At 38.5% G+C, this 13,793-nt stretch overlaps 2 protein-coding genes across 2 annotated transcripts in view; one reads left to right on the top strand and one right to left on the bottom strand.

The window, feature by feature from the left end:
• Window positions 1–13,793, top strand: part of LOC123306624 (rhophilin-2) — a 127,286-nt gene that overhangs the window by 26,524 nt on the left and 86,969 nt on the right. The gene's annotated exons all lie outside the window — the stretch shown is intronic.
• LOC123306627 lies at window positions 2,162–5,602 on the bottom strand. The gene is made up of 2 exons (XM_044888714.1): window positions 5,110–5,602; window positions 2,162–2,897 (listed from the first exon to the last, which is right to left on the bottom strand). Exons 1-2 carry the CDS (start codon window positions 5,407–5,409, stop codon window positions 2,424–2,426), a joined length of 774 nt encoding a protein of 257 aa, XP_044744649.1. The 5' UTR covers window positions 5,410–5,602; the 3' UTR covers window positions 2,162–2,423.

The raw sequence follows: 13,793 nt of genomic DNA on the forward strand, positions 1-13,793 counted from the left end.
ATCGATGACGAAGGAAAACCATCATTATCCATATGTTAATCGCTTCCTGTATTCCAAATGATAAAAAGCGTGCGATGAACTAGAAATTAGCATATTTCGAAAAAATGACCAAGTTATGCGTTGGTAGTAAACGTTCATGCGAAAAATCCAGTTCCTTAATGGTAACAAGATATGCACTCTGGGTCGTTTCAAAATGGCAATAAAATGCATTGCGTTACCGTTAAACCGAGGATTGGAAATCTCGATCTGCATGTTGTTTCTTTTGAAATCTCTTAGAGAATTGAGTACATTATAATCATCACTTTCATTTGTTCCGAATAGGAAGCAGAATGAGCTCTTAAACATCCGTAAACTCGCTCAAGAAAGATGTACGACAAAATTAGATCAAACTAGATTTGTCTTCGAGAAATGGTATGAAAGGAAAAATAATGTGAAACTCATATCGAATTCCTATATCTTCTTGCTATGCTCCATGTCGATCATTAATTATTATTCGTTATGAAAACAAGTTAATGGTTTCTCCGAGGGTTTCTCATCGAATTGGGAATTTTATTTTGAAAACCGCTCAAAGAGGTCAATTATAAAGGCGAAACTCTTTTGATTTACAATCATTATTAAATTAATACTTGACACTAGAATGAGGTGTACGTATTTCATTTTGGACCTTGAATATTTGGAAATCAATCCAACATATTTCATCATTATGGATCTCCTTGTATGTAATAAAAAAAATTCGACTTATAGAGGTTTAAGTCGGGTTTAAGTAACGAAAAACAAATGCGTAGATCATGTGTGGGAAGAGACTAGGACCATTAATCAATTTTTCAGCACAAAGGGTGGAAGGGAGCCATTAGCTTAGTCTTCAAAATAAAATCTTTTAACATAATCGACATCATCGTACCTAACTGAGAAATATTTTGCAAGTGCAAAGAGGTTTCTTCATAAACTTTTGCTACGTGAAATGTTTCCTTCAATTTTCAAATGCAATTGTGAAGATTTTGAAATTGTTCTTCCTATGTGTGGAATATGAAAGATAAGAGCGTTTTTATTGCAATAGTATTTTTGGTCCGAATACCTGCCGACAATGAAAGATTTGGAAACTGAGTGTAATAATTCAAGAGTTTTTTTATAAATCTGAATGGAAACACTTACGAAAGATCTGATAGGTATGTGATCGATACATGAAAGAGAGTGTAGGGACCTGAAAAAGCTAGCTAGTTGAGGTAAATAGGAAGTATAAATGAATAACAAATACTCAGTTTGAAATATATTCTCAATATATCACAGACCACTTCATTTCCCAAGAGCACAAACACGAAATTTACAAAATGAAAAGAGAAGACCAGCTGAAATTGTGCAAGTCGAAATTATACCATTCATACATTTTTCAGTGATCTTGTGTATATGAGGGAAGACTTCTTCACGAAGTGATTTCTTTCCATGGTTCGGGAAATGCTCTAGGAAATCCATATACAGGATGTTTTCAAAGGTGAGGCTTTTTTGACAGATGGTAGAACTCATCAAAATAAGTCGTTCAACCAAAAATTGTCTATATAAAATATCCAACATGGTTGAGATACAACCCCTAGAAGTTCGACAAAATTTCATTGAATTGAACATTTGGCCGAACAATGAATGGTTCAGTACCAAGTTCATCGGATTAGATCCATCAGGTCACTTTTGAGAGAATCATAATTGTTGTATAGTACAATTAAGGGTGAAAAAAATTGTTGAAAATCGAGGCAGTTTCTTGAAAGTGCTTATGTTAATTATGGTGTAAAAGTGCTATGTTTCCCCATTTCATCCCATTTTTACGAAGATTGTTGGAATGTTCGAACAAGAAGATTGTAATGCCCATTGTCAAAAAATTCGTGAATAATTTAGACGAATTTTATTGGTGAGATTTTGAAGTATTATTCTATTTTTTGCACGTGTCCTAAGTCTCTTCTGTCAGTTGTTATCAAATTGAGCCATTTTATAAAAAAGTTACTGAAAAATAATGAGAAAAATTCGGCAATCCTAATTTTCCATTTCCATTACCACGTAAATATCGAACGAGCCAATATCCTAAACGAAACCACGTGGGTGAATCAGGAGATGAGTTTTTTCCCACTGCTTTGTGATAATTCAGCTAACAAATGGTCTAGGGTCGTATTAGGATCTATTTCAGTAATCATTTTCAATTTTTTTCAACTTTGGCATTGGTGAAACGCTTCATTTTGACCAGTTCTACCTTCTGTTGAAAAAAAAGCTCCACCTTCAAATACACCCTGTATATGCCTATTATTGTGCTTGAGTACGAACAAGTTCATACATCCTACAGTTATTTCAGGCCGCTTTTCTCAAAATCGGTACAATGATCATATTTACAAAGGCGAGTAGTATCAAACAACAACTGTACATTCTATTTTTCATGGAAGAAATCATGCCTTGTGATTTCCCTGCAAGGAATCAACTTTCGCGAAATTCCCCATATCTGCCTGAAACAGTACATCGTTTATCTTATGTTGCACTATATTTCTTTCATGTTCGGTGTAAGTGTCCAGTTTGGCTGCCAAATAAGCGACGAACAATTCGGAGACGGATTTGGCCTTGGGCGAAATTCCACTTCCACCCCTAACATGTGTATTCAGCGCGCCGCATTCATCGTTGTTGGAATACTCGTTGGATCTGGCCTTTTTTTTCGGGGGTGGCGCGCTGGTTCGTCTTGTTTGGGGGAGGTTGTCGAACGTGTCAAAATTGTTCGTTTGGATCAATTGAGTGGAGAAGTTTTCCTTGGTATCGATCTGAATTTCGGACTTGTCGTCCAATTCGGATTCGTTCAGGAGGTCTGGATCGTCTATGAGGCCATCGTGCTCAGTCCACCATTCCGTTGAGTCGTCTTCTTCTTCTGCTCCCTGCAAAGAAAACAATTTTGTTTTTAAAGACTCTCTCTCCCTCTCTCAATCAAGTGCAGTTGGCACAAGAATAAGTCGGATCCATATTTATAATAAGGGAAGGAAATATCTTGTATCCAACATCGATGCATAAAGTGATCATAAGCTACGCGTTTCTTCGAGCATTATGATATTCATACCTCACTTGTGATCAAACAACTGTTATTCACTGATTATCTATCAAACATTCATCAGTCACTCAATTGTGATTTATATGCCATTATTCACTGGTCTATCAACGTTCATATTCAGAATATAAGAATCACACTTTTTATACAGTGTCTTCGTTAATGATATACTGAATATAAAGGGTGAGCAGCCAATTTTTCGAATTTCACAGATATTTTTCATTTTTGACTTTCAAATCACTCGAATACTTTTATTTATACCTACTATAAAATCACTATGTAAATTTGCCAGAGATAACTTCACCAACCTGTATATAATATGCTTTTGCGCACTGAGAATGTCAAGGACATATTACAGTCCCTGGCCATATTATTAGACGCATTGATTCGATGCAAAATCTCAATATTGAATTATTAAATTGAATGTAAATGTTACATATACTTCATCTGTAAATGGTTTTCACATATAATATATCATATTCAATAAAAAATATTTATTTATTGATGATTAAACATGAAATTCTAAATTTTTGCTGAGCCACCCTGTGTAGCTATGAGAGTTTCATACTATCAATGCAGAATTGTTCGGTTTGCTGCATTCGAGGATGATGATTTCATATGTGGATTATCGAAATAACGTCCGAACCTGCAGAATGCAAGACGTCCACTGGAAGACATAGTACTGATTCATGCTTAAGTACTAATACTACAACATCAAAAATGAATCCTAAATAGAACAATTTAATGAGAGTCGTAGATGAAACTAACATTCTGTGGAAATGAAATTCAAATATTCTGCTTTTTCCTCGAGCAATGCCAGTAAATATAAAAAAAATCCTCAGTGCGTCTAATAAACTGGCCAGGGACTGTATATGAGAATTGATATAAGTGTACAGAATGAAGTACAAATAATAGGACATTAAATGCTACGTATGTTCAGGGTGCGTGAAATTCGTTGTCTACTGAGGAGATCTTGAGAACAATAAGAGCTAAAACAAAACGGTTTTTTTTCCAGAGAAACAAAGAATGGTGAAAACCGTAACCTCCTGCGATTCTCCGTTTTTTAGTTATTAGCAAAAAATGAGAATTTTACGATTTTGAGAGGTTCTCATAAATTTTTTGTCTTTCAAGAAAAGATTTTTTGCCAATTCAAAAATAACAAATTGAATAAAAGTTTGCATTTGAAAAAACGAAAATTCACCTAATGATCCGAAATGAGAAAATATTTTGAGCTCATCAATAGATTCCACGTAAAAATGTGCCTGTAAATGGTTCAAGTTTCAGATCTGTAACTTCAAAGACAAAAAAGTTATGGGAACTTTTCGAAATCTCATTTTTTAGTAAAAACACAAAAACAAAGAATCGAAGGAGGCTGCGGTTTCACCATTCCTTGTCTCTCTGAAAAAAAAAACTAGGAAATGTGTCATCCGTTTTCTTCTAGCTCTTATAGTTCTCGAGATCCCGTCATTAGACAACGAATTTTGACCACCCAAACCAAAGCCGACTTTTCAATTTTTTGTATTATCATGGAGATTTTTCACGTGTTGGTGAAATCTACATGACTTTTCAAGGAAAACTGACGACAGGTAGTGCAATCTGCGCAAACTACTTCATCCAAAAATAATTGGCGTTCTTTAAAATTCGAATATACTACACTCCCTTCACGTTACCCCAAAAACACGCTCTCATTCGTCGAGAAACTACGCGCACGCGCCAATAAAACATTGCGTAGGGACAAGCTGATTTGCAGCGCGTGCGCGTTGTGCCAACAGCCAAAATATACAGCGAACTCACGCTCATGCGTTCATGTATGTATACTATTGACTGCCGCACTTATGGGTACAACCATATATTTGAGTACATCTTTGAGTATTCTGCTTGCGGTCACTTTGTGTCAACTGCTACAAAAACACGAAACATGTTCACTTATACAGTATATACACGGGCGTTCGTTTTTGACTTCGGTCCTGAGCAGATTGCTCAGAATCGTTCGTTAATGATATACAAACTCATTAAATTGGAAATCATTTATCAACTTTTCTCACCTTGATCGACGGCGTCTTGGTCTTGAACTTATCCAAAAGGAAACTCAAATGACTGAAGGCGTACCAACGGCTCGAGCACTCTCGCTTTCGCTCCCGCCTGAACGACGCCAGAATCGACGCCATTTTCCTCTTCACGTCCGTCACGTTGCATTCCAAAGCGGCTCCGATCTCGTTCCAAGCCTCGTTCTTCCTGATCATGTTCTTGTGATAATCGTCCGAGGGGTCCCACAGGCAGGGACGCTTCCTGTATTCCTCTATCAGCTGTAGGTTCTTGCTGTCGCACCACGTGGAGGACATCATTTCGTCGACCGCCGAACACTCGAAAACTCCCCAACAACGCGTTGCGTTCTCGAAATGGCCGTTTCACTTGACGAATTCCGCCGAAACGAACACGTTCGGAGAATATTCATCGGAGTTTTGACTCGAAGCGGAGCAACAACGAAGCGGAAATGCACGAAAAGGGACGAGGGAGCGCGTACGCATGGAAACTGCTCATGTGCTCATTCGTTTCGCTAGTTGCTAGTTGAGCCTGAGCGTCGAGTACGTTAGTAACAGAAGGCAGAAGCACAGAACTGAGGGCGATAGCAAGCCGAATGTTTGAATAGATTCGGTTAGATTCGATACCTAATATTACGACGAACAAAGCCGTACGACTGGGAGTAGCGAATGAGGCTTGTTCGTAGAGTGGTTCACAACGGTTGTAAACTGTACAGAGCAAGCGCAAATGGATCTTCGCTACCCTAAAATGAAATTGCGCTTGCTCTGTACAGTTCACAAACCGTTGCAAACCATTCATTCATTGCTGTATCCCGTTACCGGGAATAAATCTACAAAAAGAAAAAGAAAAAAAAATTCGAACAGACTTGTAATTTCTTAGTGCTAGTTGCGACTGTGTGCCCTCCAGTGACTAAAGAGACCCAACCGTGACCTGCAGATCCTTCCACACTCCGGGCATGGATAGGCACCAACCAGATCTGGCTGCCGCTGTATCCTTCTCGATTCTCCATTATAACTGTGTACCAAAGACCTCCACTGTGACCTGTCTAACGCTAGTTGTTCCCAGTTATGATTGGCATTAACTGATTTTAGGGAATGATGTAGTGTATCCTTAAACCGCTTATACTGGCCTCCTGGTTTCCGGGCTCCCTCAGTGAGTTCGCCGTATAAAGCTATTTTGGGTAGTCTTGTGTCTTGCACCCTCAGAATGTGGCCGCTCCATCTGAGTCGGGCCCTAGTTACTTGAGTCTCAATTGTTGTACAACTCGCGCGCTGCAAGACTTCTGCATTCGAAACTTTGTGGAACCATCTAATGTGCATTATCTGTCTTAGATGACGTTGCTGCGTCTGTTCAAGCTGTTTAATATGTCGCCTGTAGGGAGTCCAGCTTTCGCTTCCGTAAAGAAGCGTTGGGAGGACCACTGCTCTGTAAACAGCTGTCTTGGTCTTCAGATTGAGGTCGTGATTTTGAAACACTCTGTCCTTCAGCTTCCAGAATACCCGTGATGCCGAACTGATACGGTTGTGTATTTCCGTGTCCAGGTTAGTCCTAGTATTTATGAAGCTTCCCAAGTATTTGAACTGCTCGACCTGTTCTAGAGTTTCATTGTCCAGGCTGATATCTGTTTGAAGGCTTTCTGGCGGACTTACCAGGATTTTGGTCTTGTCAATATTGAGTCAAGGCATAAAGCTTCGTATATATGTTTATAGGTGTCCATCATTATCTGTAGAATCTCTGAGCTGCTAGCGATGAGTTAACACTCTACGAACAAACCTCTAGAGGTGGAAATACCTAGTGAATGCATAGAATACCTTAAATGTTTTGGTGATGTATGAAATATTATTCATTTTATAATTTATCTAGGTGTTTTATACAGTGCCGAATGCTCGCAGGCGGCAATTTGTGTGGAAGGTAAAATATGTTCATACAGGGTGTGGCAGAGCCGATTGGTTAGTTTCGAAAGGTCATTGATCGAACCGTTTTGGGGCAACCAAGTTGCGGAAGGGCTTTTTGTGTTCCTCAGGATGTGTAGAGTTTTGTCCACATGATAATTCGTATCGCATCGAATTGTCCTTCGTACGTTTTACGAAAACAGCCGTTCTGTGTTCGCGACCTAGCAGGCATTTCGTGAATGAGCAAAATTTCCTGTACTGGGGTGCAATTTATCCTTGTCAACTCCATTAAAGACCACTCCATTCTCCTAAGTCGTCACAGTTTAATGGGCTGTGTGTCGATTCGAAATGATAGGCCTTTACTTTTTCGTGAAGGAAAGATTCACCATCACGGTACCTTCCCAGGGTTACGTTTCGATGTTGAAAACCTCCGTACAGCTTGAATTGAAAAAACTTTCTGAAGAACACGACTTGGGTGACATCAGCCCACACAGCTCGAATTTCATTAGCTGTTTTGACACAGGACGACTAGTCCCTGGACGTGTGGCAGTCAGTGCGTTCACCTGATTTGAGCATTTGCGATGTTTTTAGGGCTATCTTATAGATGAGGTCTTGGAACTTGGAACATCGTCCACACAATCTGTCCTAACCGAAGATCGGGCCATATTGCTGGCTATATGATAAAAAACGGTCGAAAACATCCAAAATGGAACATTTTGCTCGAAAACGGTATCTAAAACTTTTCAACATTGAAACTGCGAGGAGAAATGTTTAGCAAATAAAGAGGTGTTCAATATTTTTTAGAGTGTTCGAAATTTTCTGAAAGTTAAGAAAACTTCTGCACGCTCAACAATATTTTGAAACATGGCGACTTTCCAGAATAAGTAAGAAAACGAGATTATAAATCTTTTTTGTTTCGTTATAAACTGAATTTTCAGTCAATTCTTTTAGACTTAGATATAATTTTCTGATCATTATTGAATTGGTTCGAATTTCCCAATCAACATTAAATCATCGTCATCGTATTCGTATCCCAAACTAAATGTTTTGCAAGTAGCAATTCATGAGTCATTCCGAAAAGCTGATTATAACATGGGACACACTAAGTATACTACTCGAGACATTTGAACCTACCGTGCAAATCGTCTTGTCCCAAATCTAGCGTAACAATGCTGCTGAAAATTATATACCTTCACTCACAAGAACCATTTACGATGGAATATCTCTTCCTTCATTACGGTTCATTACGAATGTTCAATTTTTCAGTGGGAAAGTTTTTTGAATCTCACGGACCGTTTAGTGACCGAATCTGCAGGAAGTTTACTGTTGCGGCTGTATTAGTAGCCTCATGAATGAAATTGTCTCTTGTACTGCGTGATTCAACGAATTTTTCGTTCCTTCTTCAGTCGGATATGCAAATAGGTTGCATGAGAGATGTGAAGTCCAGAAAGTGGTTCTTCTAAAAATTTACACTATTCAAGAGTGGATAATTTGCGTACATGTAATAATACACTGCGCAAAAAATTAACGCACACTCTGAAAATCTCAATTTCAATTAAAGGTAACTCTACATTGACTTATTTTTTATGTTCTCTCGGGAAGGTTTTGAACGAAACAAGACACATTAAATGGAAGAAAAATTCAGGATTTCACCGAATCTTCCGTGAAAGAAGAGAAATAAACAATTTTCAAAATACTGAAATGCTGATAAGTGATTTAATACTTGGTATTTCCACCCCTTGCGTTAATTAAAGCTCGGCAAAATGCCTCAAAATGGGTGATCTTAAAATGTTCTGATCTAATCCTTCCCAGATTTCTCCGAGTTGAATTCCTAAGTCATTAAGAGTATGGACGATTTTCTGAACTTCTCAGCCTTCTATTGAGGTTGTCTCAAACTTGCTCAATCGGATTGAGATCTGGACTTCTTACTGGCCATTCCATTCGAGAGACTTCAACCTCTTCAAGGTACTCCTGAATGATGCGCGCACGATGGGGTCTGGCATTATCGTCCATAAAAATGAAATTTTCACCAATGTATGGGGCAAATGGCACTACATGCTCTTCCTTATGTTCCTTATATACTTATCAGCATTCATAGCTCCATTATCAACGACCACTAGGTCTGTGCGAGCACTCAAAGATATTCCACCCCATACCATAATCGATCCTCCCCCGAAACCAGTAGTATTCAGGAAATTGCACTGAGCATATCTTTCATGTGGACGTCTGTATACAAGGGAACGTCGATCACAATGGTAGAGGCAGAATCTAGACTCATCTGTGAAGAGAACTTTTTCCCAATCGGCCTCTTCCCAATGGATATGCTCTCTCGCAAACGCGCCCTTCGATGGGCTGGGGTAAGAGCTGGGCCTCTTGCCGCGACACGGGGCCTTAAATCATATTCTCTGAGGCGATCTCTTATTGTCTGAGTGGTAATTTGCACCTCATGAGTTGCTCAAGCTGAATTTGAAGGAGGCGAGCGGTTGCAAACCGTTGTCTACCCTGTCCTGGTCTTCGGACATTCATACCTGTCTCCCTGAATCGCTGCAACATTCTAGACACACTTGTATGGGAAACTCCAAACCTTTCTGCAATTCTTGTGTATGTCCACCCTTCTTCTCGCAAAACTACCGCTTGAGCACATTCCTCTTGGGTCAAATTGCGTGTTTCGCGTTGCATAGCGATCGAGTGTAGAAAATCAAACGAAAGAAAAACTATTGATCACTAGAATTGATCGAGAACAACTGATTTTGGAATGGAGCCAATACATTCAAAATCTGATAATATCATCTTTTTTTATTCCTGCTGGGAAAAAACATCTGTATTGAAGAAAACCGTTGACAGTGGATAACATATGCATGCATAATTCTGATAAAAATAATTATCATTGAGAACACCTTCAGTTGTAGAATAAATTTGAGATTTCCATAATGTGCGTTAATTTTATTGCGCACTGTATTTTGTAAATGTCTCGAAAACGAAACGAGACGAGACTCAAAAACGAGACTCTCGTGGGCATCACTAAACATATCTGGTTTGCCAGGAACAACGATTTGAATAATCCTTACACAGATCAGTTACAACCTTCTATAATATATACAGATTGACCTTTAAAAGACCCTCTATATATTGATTGGTTGTTAGGATTTGTGCAATTGAGTCGTACTGATTTTCACACGTATTCGTGAACTTCACATTGAATTCGTCTCTCTTTAATCGGGAAGGTCAGAGGAAGAGAATCTTCTTTCGTTCCCATGGCTGTAATTTGTTCGGATCTAAACAAACCCGTTGATGAATGTGAGATGAATGAATATTTTCCGTTAACGGTACACCAGTTCGAAATGAAAAATGCCTTTATGTATATGTAAATAAATTCATTCCATTCCGAAGGAGATGGGCACGTCGTAACTTTGGACGCCGATGGACGTTTTCTTGATGATGTCGGTAACACCTTAGCGGGAATGCCTGAAGAATATCCCATAGGCTCGGCCAATAGTGCCGTGACACTTGAGTGTGACACCCGATAAAGAAATTAACCGCAACTGGCATTTGTGAGGTGTTAATTTTGGAAATTTACATACGTATTGACTGGTTCTCAGCGAATGATCGTGTTTAAGTTTATGGCGTGATGTAAAATACAGTGTGTTTCGTAAAGCTTGCACCAAAAAGATGAAAATTGGAAGCATGCTTCAAATTTTATCATGATAATACTATTTAATGCGACTCTTTTCTATCTTGAGTCTTGTTTATTATTACAAGATATTTTACAAAATGCTTAAGCACATTTAAAATAGAGGTTTTCCACGGCTGATATATATGGGGTGATTCTTTGGCTCGTACAAATATTTTAAAAGTAGATTTTTGAGGTCAGAAGAAACACTTCTCTCCTTCACCATTTCTTCCGAATTTGCTCTGTTTGAAACATACAGGCTGTTGAAAAATCATGAAAAATGATCTCACGAACGGTTTCATCGAATGAAATGAATTTCGGCATGTAGTTTTTCATTCATTTGGTGAATCTTTTTCGAACACACGTCTTTCAGTTTTCTCATTATGACCATTACGTATCATAAAATTATCAAAAATTACAGAACCCAACTCTTGGAACTAAGTTGGGCGCTATCTAATGAATATTTGAACTTTTTGTAAAATGACAGTATTCTTCATATTTTCTCGTATAATACGCCGTTTTCGAGTAATTTGATGTACAAAAATTTAAAAGTACCTGTGATATTCGGCAAATTAGTTACTTACTTTGGCTGAATACAACTCTTTTAAAAATATCCAGAGATGTGTAGTGTCACAGATTTAGCTAGTTATTGTGAAGGTTATTTTGTTTTTCCAGAGGTTGCACAGCTCCTTATGAAATCTTAAAATCGCTATATCTTTTCATCAAGGACGAATCGTAAAAAATGGTATAGGAAAAAAGCGTTTCTTTTGACCTCAAAAATCAATTGTTATAATATTTGTACGAGTCAAGTAGGCAGCTAATATAGCTTTACTTTCTCACTATATGATCTATCCTATATCTACTCTAGAACAGGTCGAGCAGTTCGAATACTTGGGAAGCATTATAAATACTAGGGCTAACCTTGACACGGAAATACACAACCGTATTAATTCGGCATCAAGGGCATTCTGGAAGCTAAAGGACAGAGTGTTTCAAAATGACTACCTCAATCTGAAGACCAAGACAGTTGTTTACAAAGCAACGCTTTTTTACGGAAGCGAAAGCTGGACGCCCTACACCAGACATATTGAACAGCTTGAACAAACGCAATAACGTCATCTAAGACAAATAATGCACATCATATGGTTCCACTAAGTTTCAAATGCAGAAGTCTTGCAGCGCGCGAGTTGTATAACAATTGAGACTCAAGTAACGAGGGCCCGACTCAGATGGAGCGGCCACATTCTGAGGATGCAAGGCACAGGACTCCCTAAAATAGCTCTGTATGGCGAATTCACAGAGGTAGCTCGGAAACCAGGACGACAGTATAAGCGGTTTAAGGATATACTACATCAATCCCTGAAATCATTTAATGCCAATCATAACTGGGAACAACTAGCGTTAGATAGGTCACAGTGGAGGTCTTTGTTACACAGTTATAATGAAGACTCGAGAAGGATACAGCGGCGGCCAGATCTGGTTGTGAGTATCTATGCCCAGAGTGTGGAAGGATCTCTTTAGTCACAAGAGGGCAAACAGTCGCAATTAGCCCTAAAAAAATATAAGTCTGTTCGCACCGTTTTTTTTGGTATTTTTGTAGATTTATTCTCGATATCGGGATTCAGCAATGAATGATTGAATCCTATACATTGATTTGTCTCAAAGGATCAATGACTTATTTATTCATTCATTTATTTATGTAGGTATTTCAGAATCTTCAATTTTTCTTCAATGCCCATTCTTACATTCAAAGTTAAACATCAGAATATATTGTTTCATTTTTGTTGATTGTAAATGAATTCAAGAAATCCGCTGATGCTAAGGGGGCCCGGAAGAACCTTAAACCGTCCCTGTTCTGAGTTTAACACTGAGTATAACTAAAATGACCTTTCGAGCTTATTTGAGAAGAAGATTTATCTTTGTAGGAAACGATTATTGGAGGAAAATAGAATATGTCCGATGTCACACGATTTATTTTTTTTGCGTCAGCAAGGGCCATAAAAAAACTCCTGTGAGCATGGGCGTCGCTTTGGATGTCTCCTGTTTGTTGTTTTATTCAAATGCTGCGGGCGACTAAGGAGTCGAATCTTATGCCATCCGTATAAAATATTCCGTAGCGAGTAAAATAGTGAGAATCGTAGTCGTGGGTCACGTTTTATATCGCCCGCGATACGTCCCGAGAATTTATTCGTACATTTCCTTTCTCCAATAATTTACAACGGGTGCATACCGAATTAGCGTGTGCACCTTCGATTTCAATTCGCTTTGCATGTGCGTCGTGTGTAATGTCGTGAAAATCGAATTTTCTACCGCAGATCTGCATGTCTACGACACGTTTGTTTCGTATTCGAGACGGACGGTTCGCGAAAACGAATTCTATGCACTTTGTGCGTCTTTCACCGACGATTTAACGAATTCTGAGAGATACGGCGAATCGGATGCCTGGTGAATGATGTAGTGGTTGCTTTCTTTCGATTCCTGCCTCTTCGGAGATTTGGATGTGGGAAATCGTATTCGACACAAAGACTACGGATTTGAGTTGCCATCAGATTTTGCATGGGATTTTTAATAAGTAGTGTAGAAAATGATACTTCGGCGCTGAAGACTGCAATTGTGTTAGTAACAATATTTTTCCTACTAGCCAATGAAACACTTTCACGGGGAATTTTAAAAAAATTTCAGACATGACATTTTGATGCCTTTGATCGTAGAAAACTAATCCCTGTGTATACATTGGCCATCGAAAACGAAACGGCGGCTATACAGTTCGGCAGAACCGAATCATACAGGGCGAGTCAAATATTTTAACAGTGGATTCTTGATGTCAAGAGAAACACTTTTTTTCCTTACCCTTTTTTCCGAATCGGCTCGGTTTAAAATATACAGGCTGTTGAAAAACCATGAAAAATGTTATTTTTAGTCACAAACGGTTTTATCGAATGACATGAGTTTCGGAATATGGTTCTTCATTTGTTTAATGAATCTTTTTCGAACACACAAGATATGATCCACGTCTTCCAGTTTTCTCATTATGACCATTAGGTACGTACCATAAAAATACCAAAATTTCAAAGAACCTAGCTCTTGAAACTAAGATGCACGCTATCTAATGAATATTTGGACG

Source organism: Coccinella septempunctata, chromosome 2, assembly GCF_907165205.1.
Source record: "Coccinella septempunctata chromosome 2, icCocSept1.1, whole genome shotgun sequence".
Taxonomy (NCBI): Eukaryota; Metazoa; Arthropoda; class Insecta; order Coleoptera; family Coccinellidae; genus Coccinella; species Coccinella septempunctata.

Bases quoted from the DNA above. Each gene is read 5' to 3' on its own strand.
- LOC123306627 (XM_044888714.1), bottom strand. From the start codon at position 5,409: ATGATGTCCTCCACGTGGTGCGACAGCAAGAACCTACAGCTGATAGAG. The intron at 2,898-5,109 runs GTGAGAAAAGTT...TTTTCTTTGCAG, and splicing joins CCAAGACGCCGTCGATCAAG to GGAGCAGAAGAAGAAGACGA.